The 19498-nt window shown below is 41.3% G+C and overlaps 1 protein-coding gene across 2 annotated transcripts; it reads left to right on the top strand.

The window, feature by feature from the left end:
• The first annotated feature begins 63 nt into the window (after nt 1-63).
• Nucleotides 64-16565, top strand: CATSPER2 (cation channel sperm associated 2). Of its 2 annotated transcripts, XM_080651374.1 has the most exons (13): nt 64-310; nt 796-942; nt 1442-1615; nt 1787-1855; nt 8214-8386; nt 9157-9312; nt 9585-9709; nt 11173-11351; nt 11560-11659; nt 11977-12033; nt 14293-14540; nt 14885-15052; nt 16412-16565. In XM_080651374.1, the coding sequence occupies exons 2-13, from the start codon at nt 798-800 to the stop codon at nt 16441-16443; spliced, it is 1626 nt and encodes a 541-aa protein (XP_080507500.1). In that variant the 5' UTR covers nt 64-310; nt 796-797; the 3' UTR covers nt 16444-16565. The 2 variants fall into 2 exon arrangements, with proteins under 2 accessions (XP_080507500.1, XP_080507501.1); XM_080651375.1 differs by lacking the exons at nt 1442-1615; nt 1787-1855.
• The last annotated feature ends 2933 nt before the right edge of the window (nt 16566-19498 follow it).

Raw genomic sequence — 19498 nt, forward strand, 5'->3', positions numbered from 1 at the left:
CTGCGCGGCGCTTGCGTAGGGCGGGCGGGACCAGCTGGTAACCGCCGGGTGGCCGGGGCGCCGGGCGGGGCCTGGCGGCGAGCGTCCGGGCAAGAGGGCCTGGGAGGCGCCTCAGCCGGGGCGGGGGACAGGGGCTGGGCTCCGGGCGAGCCGGAACTTGGGGTGCGGGCAGAGCTGGAGAGGGGTCGCAGTCCGGCGGGGAGCCGACCCTGAACGCGTCCAAAGGGTGGGGGGCGGCCGAGCTCGGGACGTCAGAACGGAGGTGGAGGAGTGAAGTCAGGGCTGAGTGGGCGGCAAAGCCGGGGCTGAGGTGAGGCCCACAAGCGGGAGTTGAGAGAAGGAGCTGCGCTGGAATCCGACACATTATCAGAAAGTCAGGCTGTTGCATTTTGTCCAGTTCCTCTGAACTTGCTTTTTATTTTGGGGCAGCCCCGAGCCCTCCCACTGCTCCACCTCAATGCACTGCCTGGTTCCTTCGGGTCCAGGTGGTGCCCGAATTGCTCTTTGTCCAACCCGGGGACGCCTACCTACCCTTGTGGCTGCTGCTTTTAATGAGAAATGCCGTCACACAAGTGAAGGTGCCCGGACACTTAGTCAACGATGCAATATTCTCTTAGGACTCCTGTCGCCTTTTGTCTCAAAAACAAACAAACAAACAAACAAACACCTTGAGTCTTGGTACAATGTGTTTGTATTCTTAAGGGCAAAGAGAGTGGGAGGAGGGGAAGAAAACCCCTCATCTTTGACGCAATTCCAAGAATGAAATGATATTTGATTTTTCCATTTTCTTAACAGACATGGCCACTTACCACCCCGAAGGACACGTGCAGCTGCCCAGAGCTGATGCCATTCGTTCTCGTCTCATTGATACCTTCTCTCTCATCGAGCATCTGCAAGGCTTGAGCCAAGCTGTCCCACGGCACACGATCCGAGAGATACTTGGTCAGGAGCCTGTTTCTTCACAAGGAGAAACTTAAGTCTCCCATCCACACCCTCCAAAGCATAGGAAGCAGACAGATAATTTTAAGTGTAGAAAATTCAGGGGAGATTGATGTGGTTGTTAGTTTGGAGGTTACACCAAACTTGATAAATCAAAGGTTTTAAAAATAAAATTATTTGAATCCAGGTGATAAAACCCATGCTACTAACTTTTAGGCCTACTAGCCTTGACTGTTGTGGAAGTTTTTACCAAAGACATTTAAAACGTAGAGAGTTGTACCTGCTGTCTTTATTCTTGGGCAGTATTGATCATAAGCAATACATTAGCTCTTCAAACTAATATTAGTTGCTGTGAGAAGGAGCAGCAAGGCAAGCCCCACCAGTAGGGTGCCCCTTATGTAATCAGTATTCCTGCCCCCAATCCTACCTGCTCTTCATACCTTCTCTCCCCTCAAACTTCTCTTTATAATTACCTACTGATCCTTTTTTATTTTTGGTGTAGATCCTTCCCATCAGAAGAAACTTATGTTAGGAGATCAACACCAGCTTGTGCGCTTCTCCATAAAGCCTCGTCATGTAGAACGGATTACATATGGTCAAAGACTGATGAGCAGGCTTGAAGTGCGCTACAGTTGGAGGCCACCTCTTTCTTTGTGGGCTGGATGGGTCCTTGAGTGTATCCTTTCATACTGTTGTTTATCGTGCCTCACCATCAGCCTTATGACTTTATTTTTCTCTTTCCAAACTCCATTTTCTTCTCAGTCTCACTGGTTCTATTCTTGCCTCTGTTATTTCGCCTGCATGAATCAAAGAACTCCACTATGTATGTTTCCTTAAGAGAAAACAGGTCCACTCTTCACAAACTTCATCATATTCCTCATATTTTTGAATACAATTGTACTGATGGTTGAAATAGGTGAGAATTGACATTGAATGAAAGAGTAAGTGGGTGGAAGTAATTTTTCCTTTAAGTTGATTATTTTACATTTGTAATGTCATTTGAATTGTGATAGGCAAACTGCTAAGATCTAGATACATTTGGAGGGCTTTTGAGAGTGTAGTAGATATAAGGTAGTCTCATATTAGAGGTAGGGTGTAATAGACTCAACAAGGAACTGGAGATGGGAAGACCGGTTATATTTCTTGTGTCAGTTTGGTCTACATTTGTTTGAATTAACCTTTCCTATTAGAGATATTGGTGCCTATCAGTGAGTGATCCAACATTCACATTTTTATAAGTATATATAGAAAGATTAAGTACGAATAAGAAAGCTCACAAAGTATATAAAGTTAGGTACAAGTAAGATATTAAATGACAAAAAAATGACTTTAAGAGTAAATAACTCTAAAACCAGTCATAAATTATATGAAATGTATTAACAATAAAAGAAATCTGGAGATTCAGTGTGCTCATTTGACTATCATCTCAAACAAACTGATCAGAAAGGATAAAGGACAGTGGAAGTACTCACTTCCTTGTTTCATTCTCACTTGTTTTGGAGAAGTTTCCAACTTTATTATTATTTTTTTAAATTTAATAAATCTTTATTGTTCAGATTATTACAATTGTTCCTCTTTTTCCCCCCATAGCTCTCCTCCACCCGGTTCCCACCCCACCCTCTGCCCATACCCCCCCTCCACTGTCCTCATCCATAGGTGTACAATTTTTGTCCAGTCTCTTCCTGCACCCCTTACACCCCTTTCCCCCTGAGAATTGTCAGTCCACTCCCTTTCTATGCCCCTGATTCTATTATATTCACCAATTTATTCTGTTCATCAGATTTTTTTATTCACTTGATTTTAGATTTACTTGTTGATAGATATGTATTTGTTCATAATTTTTATCTTTACCTTTTTCTTCTTTTCTTAAAGAATACCTTTCAGCATTTCATATGATACTGGTTTGGTGGTGATGAACTCCTTTAGCTTTTTCTTATCTGGAAAGCTCTTTATCTGACCTTCAATTCTGAATGCTAGTTTTGCTGGGTAGCGTAATCTTGGTTGTAGGTTCTTGTTATTCATCACTTTGAATATTTCTTGCCACTCCCGTCTGGCCTGCATAGTTTCTGTTGAGAAATCAGCTGACAGTCGTATGGGTGCTCCCTTGTAGATAACTAACTGTTTTTCTCTTGCTGCTTTTAATTTGTCTTTTGCTCTTGGCATTTTAATTATGATGTGTCTTGGTGTGGTCCTCTTTGGATTCCTTTTGTTTTGGGTTCTCTGCACTTCCTGGACTTGTAAGTCTATTTCTTTCACTAGGTAGGGGAAGTTTTCTGTCATTATTTCTTCAAATAGGTTTTCAGTATCTTGCTCTCTCTCTTCTTCTGGCACCCCCATAATTCTGATGTTGGTACGCTTAAAGTTGTCCCAGAGGCTCCTTACACTATCTTCATATTTTTGGATTCTGTTTTCTTTTCTGGTTGAGTGTTTTTTGCTTCTTTGTATTTCAAATCTTTGACTTGATTCTTGCGATCCTCTAGTCTGCTGTTGGATCTCTGTGTATTATTTTTTATTTCAGTCAATGTATGCTTAATTTCTAGTTGGTCCTTTTTCATATCCTCAAGGGTCTTGCTAAATTTATCGGCCTTTTCTAGAAAATTCTTGAAAAACCTTATAACCGTGGTTTTGAACTCTATATCCAGTCATTTGCTTTCCTCCATTTCTTTCATTTGTGATCTCTTTCTTTGTCTCTGCATTTTGGCTGCTTCCCTGAGTTGATAGAGTGGCTTTGTGTGCTAGGTGTCCTATAGGGCCCAGTGGCTCAGCCTCCCCAGTTACCTGAGGTGGACACTCTTGGTGCACCCCTTTGTGGGCTGTGTGCACAGTCTTGTTGTAGTTAAGCCTTGATTGTTGTTGGTATCACTGGGAGGAATGGACCTCCAGGCCAATTGGCTGTGAGGATCAGCTGTGTCTATGCTGGGAGAACTTCTGTGCTGGAGACACCCTTATGACCTTTCTGAGACAGGACTTGCAAAAGCCTCTGTGCTCAGCTTGGATGGGGCGGAGTCTCAGGGCGGAGCAGACAGCATTGGTTTCCCGTCAGCCCTGCCCTAATAGGCCCCTGGGTCTCAGTGTCCCGTGGTAATCACTGTAAGCACCTCTAAGAGAAAGCCACCCTCGAGTTCTGCCAGCTGCCAGACAGTCCAGTTTCTCCCCGAATGAGTCTGGGTCCCCAAGAGTCTCACCCGGAACTGGAGTTCAGTGCAGTTGGGAGCTTTTGTCTCCCTCCCGCTTGAGAAAGCCAGCCGTGCACTCGGTTGCCAGTCCTCTCTGCTCGCGCGCCTCGATACCTCTGCCTTCCGCAGTTCCTCTGAGTCTCAGTGTGCTTTTCTCTTTCCTGACAGTCCATTTTCACCCCGTATGAAACTGGGTTCCCAGGGTCTTGGCCGGAACTGGAGTTCAGTGCAATCGGGAGCTTTTGTCTCCCTCCCGCTTGAGAAAGCCAGCCATGCACTCAGTTGCCAGCTCTCTCCGCGCGCATCTCAGTACCTCTGCCTCCTGCAGCTCCTCTGAGTCTCAATGTGCTTTTCTCTTTCCTCCTAGTTGTAGAATTTCCACTCAGCCAGCCTTCCTGTGGTTCTGGATGATGTCCGTTTTATCTTTTAGTTGTAGTTTTGAAATTGTTGTGCGAGGCAGCAGTTTAGGTGTTTACCTTTGCCGCCATTTTGGTTTTTGAAGTTTCCCACTTTAAAACTGTCTTTTAATGCAATTAGGTCAAAGATATTTACACCACAATAATTGATGTTATTGACCACTACAGTATATTATATATACTTCGAAGTGTTTTATTTCCTCCTGGTATGTATTTGCCTTGTGAGGTTAGGGATATAGTCTTAAGCCTTGGAATAAAGTAAGTAGCAGGAAATGTACAAGATTCCCTGCATCTGATGAGCAAGTAAAAAAATAATACCGTAGCACTAACCATTCTGTTTGGTAAGGTGGCTGAATATGAAACATGATCCGGTTCAGATCCAGGTGCCTCCTCCAAAAAAAAAAAAAAAAAAAAGGAAAGAAACGAAGGAAAGAAATGAAAGATGATCACTGTGCCAGAGGATAGGTAGATTGCCTGAGAGGAAAGTTGTATTTTATTAAGTACACTGATGACCCAGCGCGTGAAATCACACGAGCCCCAGACTGTGCCACGCTGCACACGCAGCCTCCTGGTGACCGGTCTTTGGTTGTTACAGCGTTAGGTCTACTGGGTTTTCATAATATAGATTCTCATGGTAGAAAGGCAGGAGGAATAATTATTTATGAATAACAGATTTCTTTGAACAGATTAATTCATGTGATAAACATTAAAACTTTGTTTAGGTTTTTAAAAAAACAATTTTCCAGAACACAAAGAATGTTGTTAAAGATAGGGAAAAAAATAGTTATTAACAATCAGTTTTCTAGATCAAAGCTCCCTAATCTTTTCTGGTTTGTAATTTTGTTTCCCAGTAATGCATATATAATCTTTAAAATCTCCTTAGGCGTTTTTTAAAAATATATTTATCATAATTGATAGTATTACAAATATCTCCCATTTCCCCCCACGAGTTTTTTTATTTTATTGATTTGTAGAGAGAGAGAAACATTGACTGGCTGCCTCCTGTACAACGCCTACTGGAGATCAAACCTACAACTCAGGGATGTGCCCTGACCCAGAATCGAACCTGTGACCTTTTGGTGCATGGGATGATGCTCAACCACTGAGCCATACCAGCCAGAGCTTCCTTAGGTGTTTTAATCAATTATTTTTATGTGACATAAAGAAGCAAGTTGAAGTAAAAATAATATTTTAGACTAGTATATTAAGTATCGTTTTTGACATTTATATAATTTTAAAAATGTGAACATATTTTTACTTTTGCCACTTTATAAGTGTTTCATGCTATTTTAAAAGAAAATATATAGTTTGTGTACAAATGAATTTTTAAATAACATTAAGTTTGACTTTGGGATCAAATATATATTTTGTATTATATAGTTTTTATTTTTTAAAAAAACAGTTTTATTTCTCTAACAACTTGAATAAGGATTCATCTTGGCTATATGCAGTTGATATATTGAGTTTTGAATTTTTAATTCTTTGTTATAGTACTTGAATATCCATCTATCTACCTATTTATTTAGATATCTATCATCTATCAGTCTATCTTTTTTTTAAATCCTCACCCGAGGATATTTTTTTCCATTGAGTTTTAGAGAGAGTGGGAGGGAGGGAGGAGGGGGGGAGAGAGAGAGAGAGAGAGAGAGAGAGAGATTGATGTGAGAGAGTCACATTGACTGGTTGCCTTCCTTCTCCGATCTGGCTGAGGATCGAACCTGCAACCAAGGTATATGCCCTTTTCCGGGAATCGAATCCATGACCCTTTGGTCCTTGGGTTGACTCTCCATCCACTGAGCCAATCTAGTCAGGGCTATATAGTTTTTAATTTAATCATTATTTTTTAATTTTTTTTATTGATTTCAGAGGAAGGGAGAGGGAGAGAGAGATAGAAACATCAGTGATGAAAGAGAATCATTGATCAGCTGTCTCCTGTGCGTCCCATACTGGGGATCAAGCCCGCAACCTAGGCATGTGCCCTGACCGGGAATTGAACGATGACCTCCTGGTTCATAGGTCGACACTCAATCGCTGAGCCACATTGGCCAGGCTATTTTTTGTTTTGTTTTTTCAATAAAGCTATAATTGACATATAACATTAGTTTCATGCTTACAACATTATGTATTATATGTTAGATACATGTGATATATGTTAAAATGTAGATGGAAATGTGTTAGGGCAGTGGTAGGCAAACTCATTAATCAACAGAGCCAAATATCAACAGTACAACGATTGAAATTTCTTTTGAGAGCCAAATTTTTTAAACTTAAACTTTTTCTAATGCCACTTCTTCAAAATAGACTCGCCCAGGCCATGGTATTTTGTGGAAGAGCCACACTCAAGGGGCCAAAGAGCCGCATGTGGCTCGCGAGCCGCAGTTTGCCGAACACGGTGTTAGGGCATAAAAAATAGAAAAAAAATCAATTTTCACAATGATATTGGTTATTTTTATAATTTTCATATTTTGTTTCTGAATGATAAGAGAAAAGAAAGAAGATTTGATTCATTTTCTTTGACAGTAACACATTGCAAGTATGAATAGCCCTTATTTCCGACCAAATATGGACATAATTAGCCAAAATATTACTAAAAGCAATAACAATTTAAAACTGTGTGTCACAATCTACACAGCAGTTGTGTTCTTCAGATGATTGAGTATGCTCTTCTGATCTCCATTAACTGCAAGCATATCAGTCATAGTGCATTTGCAGGCTCTCAGAGTATTCTGTTTCAAAAGGGAACATATTAAATTTTTAGCTTTTAAGCCTATTTTAATCTCAATGTGTTTTTTTAATAGCATGATATACATTCACTAAATGTATAAAAGAGATGAAGAAGGTTGAAAGATTAAGGCAATGAGTTAAGGAATAGCAGTTAGCAAATAATAGGATTCTAGAAAGAAAGTAAAGGATTCTATTTGCTTTGCAGAACAAAATGAATTTTATAGAAGAAATGGGAAGTTTTAAAAGCTAGCAAATATCCCTGGCTGGGTAGCTCAGTTGGTTAGATTAGCATCCTATTACATCAAGGTTGTAGGCTCAATCCCTGCTTAGGGCACCTAGAAGAGTTGACCAATGAATACATGAATGGGTGGAACAACAAAATCAATGTTTCTTTTTCTCTCATTTCTCCTTTCCCACCACCTCTTTCTCTCTCTCTCTAAAAAAAAAAAGGGGAAAAAGGCAACTAAAAAACAACAACAACTAACAAAGAACCAAGTAATTTCTTGTTCTGATTCAATATGCCCCATGAATTTGGCTTCTTGTTTCTATATCCCTTATAAAGCACTTAATATATATCATGGCCCTACATTTTCATTCTGTTCTCAAGGCTCATTGCTTCTTTGTGAAATTTAAGATGGGAAGGGGGTTAACAGTACAGCAAATAGGGTTGGTGGTAGTTAAGAGATGAATTTGTGTGATCCCAGAGTGGGAAGGCAGTGACTAATAGGCAGCTATTAGGCATATCCATATCAGCAGGAGAGATGAGTCGCAGCTATTTTTCATGTTTGATTCTGTCCACCCCTGTATTTTACAGGTTGAAACAACCACAGTGTTTAGAGAAACTAAAAAGTGTAATAGCAGTGGGCACAACTGTGGTTTATAACAGGTTGTGATCATTCTCTATCATTCAGCTTCCCACTTCCCTAACCTTTATTCATCCTTTGCTCTATTCTCACAGAATTGCTTGAATCCTCAAATACCAAACTGTGGCCACTGAAGCTGACTCTGGAGGTGGCAGCTTGGTTCATCTTACTTGTTTTCATCTTGGAGATCTTTCTTATGTGGCTATCCAGCTTTTCCCTCTTCTGGAAGAATTCCTGGAATGTCTTTGATTTTGTTATTACCATATTGGTAAGGATAGATATCCTGAGGATTAGTTTAGTGGGCTGAGGAATGTGCCTAGGTGAATCAAAATGACAAGAAAAGTTAAGATAATTATATCACAAGAAGAAACAAATAGAAATGTAACTTCCTTCCCCCTCCCCCTTTTAAAACTAAAATTAATTCATTGCAGGGATTGATATTAGGAGCAAGGCAGAATCTAACCCCAACATTAACCCCAACAATAAAACAATAATGTCTACCAGTTACTAAGTGCCAAGCACTGTTCACATGTATTTTCTCATTTGAACTCCACAACAACCAATGAGATAGGCACTGTTAATCCCCTCTTTATTTATTTTTAATTTTTTTGTTAATCCTCACCCGAGGATACTTTTCCATTAATTTTTAGGGAGAATGGAAGAGAGAGGGAAAGACAGAGAGAAACATTGATGTGAGAGAAACACATCGATTGGTTGCCTCCTGCACAAGCCCTGACCAGGGCCTGGGCTAGGGAGGAGCCTGCAACCAAGGTATGTGCCCTTGCCCTAAATCATCTGCAGGTTGGCACTCTATTCACTGAGCCAAACTGGCTAGGGCTATCCTCGTTTTATGTCTGAGCAAATTGAAGTATAGAGTTTAAGTAATTTAGTATAGAAGGACCAAATAGGAAACAACCTCCAGAGAATGTTATTCAAGGGATAATGCCCAAGGAACTATGAAAAAGACCAGATAACGAAGGAACAACTGTGTGGGTGCTTTTGGGTATATTTTACTCATAATCTGTGTGTTTCTCACAGTCCCTGCTTCCTGAGATTGTGGTGCTGATAGGGGTAACAGGCCAGTCTGTATGGCTCCAGTTGCTGAGGATCTGCCGGGTTCTAAGGTCTCTCAAACTCTTTACACGATTCCGTCAAGTTCGAGTCATTATTTTGGCCCTGGTCAGGGCCCTTAAGGTGATTTGACTGTAGCAGCAAAACCAGGTGGGCAAGGTGGACAAACATGGGGATTACATGAGACAAGTCTGGGTGGGACAAAGAAGGCAATGAAAGACCCTGAGATATGTTATTGGATGAGAAAGGGCTGTGGTCAAGCTGCTGTGGACTAAGATGGCTGGGCTCAGGGCGAAGTGAGGGTTTGTTGAGGGATTGCCAGGGTGGGCTTGACTGGGCTACAGGTGGAAATCAGCCTTGTCTGGTCCAGCACTAACTTAAGTCATGGCCTCTAGAGCATGACGTTCCTTCTGTTGTTGCTGATCATCTTCTTCTACATTTTTGCTGTGGCTGGTGTCTACTTCTTCGAGGATTATACCCGTTCAACTCGCCAGGACCTGCAGTACCAAGAATTCTTCTCGTAGGCAGGACTGGGAGAAGCCTGGGTAGGGGGAGAGAATTTGAGCAAGAAACCAGGAAGCTAGTCTAAAGTATAGTAATACAAAAAGTATAGTCTATTGTAAAAAAATTGGAATAGAACACAGTAAGGAGAGGCAAAGAGAAAGTGAAAGTAAAGGAATAGTTAGTGGTATTCACTCTGATTTTGAGGATAGGGCAGCTACCGGATTTACTGTGGGTTTTGCAAATTCATATGCACCTTCATCAACCATCTTTAAATGGCAGTATATTCCAAGTGGTTAAGTCCTGGTTTCTATGCCTCAATTACCTCTTTTGAAAAATGAGAATAAGAGTGTAGGGGTAAATGAGGTAATACATTTAAGCACTTAGCAGAATACTTACACACATTGTGATAATAAATGTCACTCTCAAACATGCTCACTAGTTTTACCCCAATCTCTAGGTGTGGGAATTAGACATGCGCACACCTATACTCATTCAAAAGTAAAATCCTGATAAGATCTTTGTCTAGAGAATACTGATTACTAGTAGAAAATCAATTTGGATTTAGAGATGATAATATTTATGAATTGGAATCCAATCTTGTTAGCACCTCTCAGGTCTCTCTTAGTAGTTTTGTAAGAGTACAAGTTAGGAAAGTCCTGTTTATCCTATTCAGGCTTTGATGTTTCCAACAAATTGTATATGGAGGACTAAGAAGGAAAGAAGGAAATTTTAAATATGTTCCTGAGAGCTTTTGTGATATATTCATTATCATTTATTATTTGGGATCATATGTTTATGTCACAAATCCATTCATTTACTTGCCTATCAGTCCATACCAACAAACTAAATAGGAATGATGTTTGCTAAATTTGTAAGTGCTCTTCTGTTAGGTGAAGTCAGTAGGACAGTGGAGAATGAGCTTACAAAAAATGATACATAATTGGTAGTCCATTCAATTTTTACGAATTCAGTCAGTACCTGTTTATTTTTAAATATATATATATTTTATTGCTTTTAGAAAGGAAGGGAGAGGGAGAGAGAGATAGAAACATTAATGATGAGAGAGAATCATTGATTGGTTGCTTCCTTCACGCCCCCTACTGGGGATCGAGCCTGCAACCCGGACACATATCCTTGACCGGTTTCGAACCTGGGACCATTCAGTCCACAGGCCAACGCTCTATCCACTGAGCCAAACCGGCTATTTATTGAGCACATACTATGTCCCAGGTACTAATGGAATAGTATTTGAAATTCATAAATTATTCACGATAAAGGAAAATCTAATAAAACAACCTCAAACTGAAGAATGATTAGCTAAAAAAATTGAGCACAGTAGAAAAGAAGCCAGAGTCAGAGCAAACTATAAAGAAATGCTCTTGGGTTGCTTTACTAGTAAGAGTGAGAATGAAGGGGAAAAAGTGAGAATTAAACTGAGAGGTTTAGATTTCTGTTTTATCTATACACCTTTTTCTTTAGGGATCTGTTGAATTCCCTAGTGACAGTGTTCATTCTCTTCACCCTGGATCATTGGTATGCACTGCTTCAGGATACATGGAAGGTGCCTGAAGTCAGCCGAACCTTCAGCAGCATCTATGTCATCCTTTCATTGTTACTTGGTTCCATTATCTTTCGAAATATCATAGTAGCAATGATGGGTAAGCATAGAAGAGGTAAGACTTGATGGGAGGGGTTGTTGGGAAGAAATTAGAGTGAAAGCTAATATTGGTGGATTATGGAGCAAGAGAACCTGATATTGCAGGAAGGCTTAGGGCCTATAATGAATATTTCACTTGGTTTCTCCCCACCTAAGTCCTCTCCCTAGGTCTAGTCACATTCTCAACTCCTAATGGCCCTTTGGGTCAGTTACTAACTTTCAGACTATCAGGAACGAGCTGAATGATGAGATGACACATCTGGAAGTTCAGCACAAAGCCGGCATATTCAAGCGGCAGATTATCCAGAGGTCTGCCTCTTCATTTTCAAACCCAACTTCAGTTCTCAAAGGTTTCCTGATCTCATTCCCTGTTTTTACTCTTTGGCCTTAACTCCATCCTCCCCTTGGGACAGAAGATTTGCCCAAGGGTTAGAATGCCCCACCTCTAGAATATTGCCTGATTCTTTACTGTTTGGGACATCCCTACTCTTCTTCACCCCTTTGCCACAATTTGTTCTCTCCACTTAGTTTTCTTTATTTTATGATATGAATTATTTTCTTTTATCTTCATTAAATTCCTGCTTCAGTATAACTCTCTTCACTCTTCTGTGTTTTTTGCTTTGCAGGAGACAAAACCTGTCCCCTGATGCACTGAGGTCAAGCAATAGCAAAATGGAAATCAGGTTAGGAGTGTGTACATGAACTGGGATGGACACACATGAAGGAGGAGAGGGTAGAAAACCAGAGATGAAAATTGGCTTTGAGAGGGCATTCATTCATTCAATAACTATTGATCGGACACCCATGTCCTAACCCCCAGAACCTGGGAACATGACCTTATTAGGGAAAAGGGTCTTTGCAGATGTAATTAAGTTAAGGATCTTGAGATGGGATTACCCAGGTAGACCCTAAATCCAGTGATAAGGGTCCTTATCAGATACAGAAGAGGAGAAGACATGGAGAAGACATAGAGAATAGGAGAAGATGTGAAGACAGAGATACAGATTGGAGTGATGCAACCACAAGTCAATAGAAGCCAATGAATGCTAGGCAACTAACTGCCAGAGCTAGAAGAAGCAAGGAACCTTCTCCCCTAGAACTTCCAGAGGGAGTCAGTTTGGCTCAGTGGATAAAGTGTTGGCCCTCAGACTGAAGCGTCAGGGTTTGATTCTGGTCAAGGGCACGTACTTCGGTTGCAGGCTCCATCACCGGGCCCGATTGGGGCACATGTGGGAGGCAACCAATCAATGTATTTTGCTCACATAGATATTTCTCTCTCTCTTCCCCTCCCTTTCACTCTCTCTAAAAAAATCAATGAAAAAAATATCCTCGGGTGAGGATTAAAAAAAAAAAGAAGACAATAATGCTGCTCTCATGTAGCTTACATAGTAGTTAGGGGAAAGAGACAATAAATAATGAACATATTAAATAAGTATATTAATATGTTAAAATATAATAAGCATAAAAAAAGCAGGACAGGTTAAGGGGGATTGGAATACAGGGTGGGGGTTGCAGATCCATTGTAATCTTAAGGTAGTTGGTATGGCCACACTGAAAAGGTAACATTTGAGCAAAGACTTGGATTAGGTGAGGGGGTTACTATGTGTATATCTATGGAAGAGTGTTCCAGGAAGAGGGAACAGCTGGTACAAAGGTCCATGCCTGATGTGTTTGAGAAAGATCAAAGAAGCCATTGTGACTGCAGCAAAGTGAGCAGGGGAAGAGTGATAGCTGTGCAGGGATTTAGGCTTTGACTCTGAGTGAAATGGGGAACAGAGCAGAGCAGTGACATGAAATGACTTACATTTAAGAAGGGTCACCCTGGTTGTTATGTTGATAGGCTGAAGAATGAGGGAAGGAACAGAGAGAGATGTTAGGAGGCTATACTGCTCTCCAAGCAAGAGGTGATAATGACTCAGACCAGAGTGGTACCAGTGAAAAAAGATGTATTTTGAAGGTAGAGTCAACAGAACTTCATGATGGATTGGATGTGGTATATAAGAGAAGAGTTCAGGATGACTCCAAAGTTTTGGCCTGAGCAACTGGTGGGATGAATTAGCTGAGATGGAGAAGGCTATTGGTGGAAGAGATGTGATGGACAAAGAGTTCAGTTTGGGTTAAATTTGAGATGTTTATTAGACATTCAAGTAATGATATGTGAGTCAAGGTTGCATATACTAGACTGGATTGAGGAATGAGGTCTGGAATAGAGGTTTAAATTTGCATTTAGTAGGCATTTAAACTCAGATGAGATCACCAAAGGAGTGACGATAGATGGAGAAGATAAAAGACCAAGAGCTGAGCCCGGGGGCCCTCTACTATTAAGAGATAGAATCATGGGGGCAAAGGCTATAGTTGTGGTGTTATAGGCATAGGGCTATGGAATGGGGGGCTAAAGCTTGGCAAAATAAGCCGAAACCGGTTTGGCTCAGTGGATAGAGCATCGGCCTGCGGACTCAAGGGTCCCAGGTTCGATTCCGGTCAAGGGCATGTACCTTGGTTGCGGGCACATCCCCAGTGGGAGGTGTGCAGGAGGCAGCTGATCGATGTTTCTCTCTCATCGATGTTTCTAGCTCTCTATCCCTCTCCCTTCCTCTCTGTAAAATATCAATAAAATATATTTAAAAAAAAAACAAAAAACAAATAAAGCTTGGCAAAATAAGGTTGTGTGTAGAATGTGGAATCCTGAGTAAAATTGAGCACAGGAGCTATGTGAGGGGCACTAATAAAGATATAGCACATGGGATATTTGAGGTTGGAAGTGCTTAAGCTCAGATTTGGGGCTTGCATATACAATAACTTGTATATGCAATGAGCAGTTTGGCCCTCATAGCCTTAAGTCTCAGTGTTAAGATGGTTAGGGGCAGTATCAGAATAATGAAAGAGCTAACCATACCTCATAAATGTATTTCAGGCAATAAAATTTCTTCATTCACTTATAGAAATACCAGTCAAGAAGCGAAATCTTTGGACTTATCAGAAGAAGGTCTTAAAGAAGAGTCTGAAAGCAGTTCCTCTGAAAAAGTTTCAAGAGCATCTGAGTCAAAAAAAGAGTTCTCGTCAAAAAAAGAAGAGTCCCCCTCCTCCTTCTTCCCTTCCTCCTCCTCCTCCTCCTCCTTATCTGCTTCCTCCCAACCTTCACCTTCCCTCTTTTCCCCTTCTTCTGAATCCAGAAATTTTGACTCTATTGGTAAGCAGAGGGTTCTTCCATTTGAATTCAGACTCCTTTAGGAGACATGCCAATCCTAACAAGAGCTCTCCCACTATATCTACTTCCCAATTTTCTCTACCAGTCTGATTTTACTTTTTGTGTGCTTCATTTTCCCTGTACTTCTGCTTCACTTTGCATAATGTGGCTGTGGCTGTCTTTGCTTATTGTAAAAAGTGGTCTCTTAGTAATGTACCCGTTACCCTCTTCTCTGCTTCCTGTTACCACTTTTATCCCTTCTTTCTCCCCCACACACCATAGGATTTATCAGTTCTTTCGAAACTTCCACAAATCTATTTGTTTTTGAGAAGAATTCCTCCATCTAGGTGAATTGGACTGGGAGACCCATGTGCACCAGAATCTGCCTGGGCTGATGGACATGGATCAGGATGAATGCATTGTTTGGCCTAGAGATTCACTCTTCCGGTATTTTGAGTTGCTAGAAAAGCTTCAGTATAACCTAGAGGAGCGTAAGCGGTTGCAAGAGTTTGCAGGTATGGAATTGGGGCACTCATAGGGACCAGGAGTTAAGTACAATTGGAGTAGCATGTATAACTGAGGATAAGCAAGTGGGTGTCCACTATTTTGATATCTCAGCTTGTGAATTTCCACCTGACGCCTAAAAAAGGCAAATTCTTTGTTTGACATGTTACACTCTGGACATATGTTCCAATTTCTTCTAGAGAGAACCTGGCAATTTTGCTTCTTTAGTAGGGGACACCTAAATCCTTTAATGTCTTAGAGCTTATTTCCCCAGAGGAGAGTGTTCTAGTTGTTGGGAATTAAGACAAGGTGGGCTCCTACTCATTTTTAGTGACCCACCCCCTTTTGTACATTTCTTCTCTTTGAAGGCACATTTTAGACCTGAGCAGTAGGGCCTTAGGCTCAAGTTTTTGAGGTTGCATATATAATGACTGATAGCTGTAGGGATTATCAGGGGTGGGCAAACTTTTTGACTCGAGGGCCACAATGGGTTCTTAAACTGGACGGGAGGGCCGGAACAAAAGCATGGATGGAGTGTTTGTGTGAACTAATATAAATTCAAAGTAAAGGAGCGGAGGGGAGAGCAAGAGAACCCTCTGCTCTTTCGGCTCCGCGGGCCGTAGTTTGCCCATGGCTGGATTAGATAGTGAGCAGAAATCCCACAAATGCCCACTACCCTCAACTTCTCAAAGAAGTTTATGAATTATGGATTTCTCTTCCTTTCAGTGCCTTCTAGTATCAGCTTAAGCAGAGAGAAGTATGTGATTTCAATAGTAGAGTTATTTTCCTTAAGTTTCTCTCTTGAATTTTCACCATTTGAAGATTAATTTGGATTAATAAATTTTCCCTCTAGAAATAAACACTGAGTTAGGAGCCCCTTTTTACAATTTAATATGGATTAGTGTTATCTTCCTCATACCTAGTTGAAATCAACTCAATGTGAAAATAACAGAATGTGTGTTTGTGATGGGCACAGGCAGGCATTAAAAGAAATTTATACCATTGGAATGTGGAATTTAGAACAGGATATCAAAATAGACATTCATGTACTTTAAAATGTTGCCTACGGTTAATCTTGCTCTTTCCAGATGTCCTCAGCCTTGCCTTCTCACTTGTTCTCTGAGGAGAACAGGATGAAAGAGATAAGATAGCAAGGCAGCTTCTTTAATCTTCATTAATTCATCTATGACAAAGAGTGCATACAGCTTAATTTCTTTTTTTTCAATTTATAGTTGACAAGCAACACATGGCTTAATTAAAAGTAAACATTAGTAAAAATTTGTGTGGGAACCCAGAAAAGCAGAGACTTCAAACATTTGTATGTTCTGAATATTCCCAGCTCTCCATCCTCACAGTTTGTTTCTTTACAGTGCAGGCACTGATGAACTTTGAAGACAAGTAAAGCCAATGATGGATGGCTTCGATATCTTTGGCACCAGATATTGAAAGGAATAGTTTGAAATAGAGAATTCAAAGTATAAATGTTTAATAAATACTGCTGGTAATTGCTTAATGGCCTATCTCTGAGACCTAGGGGATATTGAAAAGTATAAGATTAGGTGAAAAAGTTAGTTTACATGCCAGTGCGACCTACGGCCTTTCGCTTTCTACCCTTTCCACAGCTGCTCAGGTTGACTCTTTCCTTGACTTTATAACTTTGGTTCCCACCCTTCCTGCAAACTCTGCTTTCTGATAGAGTCCTAATTTCACTGTCTCCTTCCTGTTGGGCACAGGAGATTCCAGGAGCTATTAGTGTAACTAATTGAGAACTATTGTTTCTATTGCCTACTCTAGGAACATTGCTTCTACCCTGTACAGTTAACTTTAATCAAATATTATTTTCACCTGTTTCTGGGGCCAAAAGAGAGTCCTTTATTCCATTTCCTTGCCATTGCTTAGCACAGTGATTCCACTGTGTAGTGTTAGGGTCACCAAAGGGGAACACACTAGGCCGAAAGTGGTAAATAGTTACAAATTTATTAGGTCATCTGGAAACCAGATGGGCTGAGCCCCAAAATGGCACCAGCACCCAGGAATGGGGAGTCAGAGATTTTAAAGGACTTTAGGAGTGCTTTTTCAGGGGGGTGGGGCGGGTAGGGGGGAATACCTCTGGGCAGGTCCAGGTCCTGGGCAAGTCCGGAGGGGAAAGTTACTGGTCTTAGCAAATGGAATGTGGTCTAAGTTAAAGGGAATGTTGGTTGCAAAATGATCTAAATGTCAGTTTCCCAGGGGAGGGGATATCAATTCGATTGTTTGATTAGACCTAACAGTAGGAGTGTTCAAATCAGTAAGCATCCCATAGATTTTTAGAGTTAGTAGGGACCTCAGAGTTTAGCTCCCATCAGAACAGGAACATGTTTTAGAACATCATTAAAAGGGGGATTATCCAGCTGATGCTTAATGTTTCTGGTTACGGGGATCCCATTCCATTGTTGGATGACTCAAGTCTTTACAAGCATTTATTATTAAAACTCTATCACTTTTTGTATGCTTAACTCATACATACATAAAAAACACTGAATTGAACACTTTAAAATGGTGACTTTTATGTTATGTGAATTATATCTCAGTTTTTAAAAATGAAGTAAGTAGCCCTCCACCCCACCCCCGGCACACTAGATTCTTGGGTTGGTGGCAGGAGACATGCTCCCCAGTGCCTGCGTGGCTTATGGCCATGTGGGACTCCACACATGGAATAAGAGATTTTAACACCTGACTATAGCATGGAAAGGAAGCTCTGGACACTGGCCTGCTTCTGAAACCCCAGCTGCACCTTTTCCAGGACTGGTTTCTCTCAATAAATTTTGCCTCCATTAAAAAAAAAAAAATGAAGTAAAGATGGCCTAAAACCAAGAACCAATATTATGTTTCAAGGAAAAGCATTGTAGTCATTCACCATAAAATGAGAAACAAAAATGTTTTTAAAACAAATGTCAATATATAATTTTGTATTAAATATCCTTTTAAAAATATTTTTATTGATTTCAGAAAGAAAGGGAGAGGGAGACAGAAACATCAATGATGAGAGAGAATCATTGATTGGCTGCCTCCCATACACACCCCAAACTGGGGATCAAGCCCACCCTCGACCCAGGCACATGCCCCTATCGGGAATTGAACTGGTTCACAAGTCAACACTAAACTGCTGAGCCATGCTGGTTGGGCTCCATTGCTTTTTTAGAGAGAATTGAAAGGAGGGAGGGGGGAAGAGAGAGAGAGAAACATGGGTGTGAGAGAGACATTGGTTGCCTCCCTCATGTGCCCCAGCCGGGATGGGATCAAACCTGCAACCCATGTATGTGCCCTTGACTGGGAATTAAACCCATGACCCTTTGGTGTGCAGGCCAAAACTCTAACCACTGAGAACACCAGCCAGGGTGGGTATTAAATATTTTGCCATAAGAAATATGGCATAAATATTTGCAAAGAAGAACTAGTAAAACTACTATTTTTAGACATAATTGTATACCTAGAAACCCCAAAGGAGTCAACTAGAATTACAGATAACAAAGGTTTTCCACTAAGTAAAATATAAGAAAAGAAGGCTGGAACATTTAAGGGATAGGAGGAGGAAGAGGAGCCAGCAAAGAAGCCTGAGAGGGAAAAGCTGAAGAGACAGAAGGATAATCATTCAAGAGTAATGTCACTAGAGGCAAGACAGAATATCTTTAAAATTTTTTTAAATTTATTAATTTTAGAGAGAAATATTGATTTGTTGTTCCATTTATTTATGCATTCTTTGCATAAATATGCATATTTCTTGTATGGGCCCCGACTGAGGATCAAACCTGCAACATTGGCATATTGGGACAATGCTCTTACCAACTGAGCTACTCAGCCAGGGCCCCAAAATAGAATTCCAAGGAAGGAATGGTCCAATAAGATCTGGTTTGGAACATCCATTGAACTTGGCAAGCAGAATACAATCCTAATATATAAAAAGCCAGGGGCCATCACGACCGGAAAAAAAAACACAAACAAACAAACAAATGGACGACTGAACAGCAGACTGTGTGGGGCGACCAGGCCAGCAGGGGGAGCAGTTGGGGGTGACCAGGCTGGCAGGGTGGGGGGGAGGCAGGGGCGACCAGGCCGGTGGGGGGGTAGTTGGGGGCAACCAGGCCTGCAGGAGGAGCAGTTAGGGGCAATCAGGCTGGGAGGCAGATGTGGTTAGAGGTGATCAGGCTGGTGGGGGGGGGGCAGTTAGGGGTGATCAGGCAGGCATTCTGGTGAGCAGTTAGGAGCCAGTGGTCCCAGATTGTGAGAGGGTGCAGGCTGGGCTGAGGGGACCCCCACCCCATGCATGAATTTCGTACACCTGGCCTCTAGTCTACATATATAAAAGGCTAAGTGACTGGCCAACTGGCCAACCGGCTGACTGGCTGGTAGGTATGATGCACACTGACCACCAGAGGCACATGCTCAACACAGGAGCTGCTGAGCGACAGCAACTTTGC

This window comes from Plecotus auritus (assembly GCF_963455305.1).
Source record: "Plecotus auritus genome assembly, chromosome: 1".
Lineage (NCBI taxonomy): Eukaryota > Metazoa > Chordata > Mammalia > Chiroptera > Vespertilionidae > Plecotus > Plecotus auritus.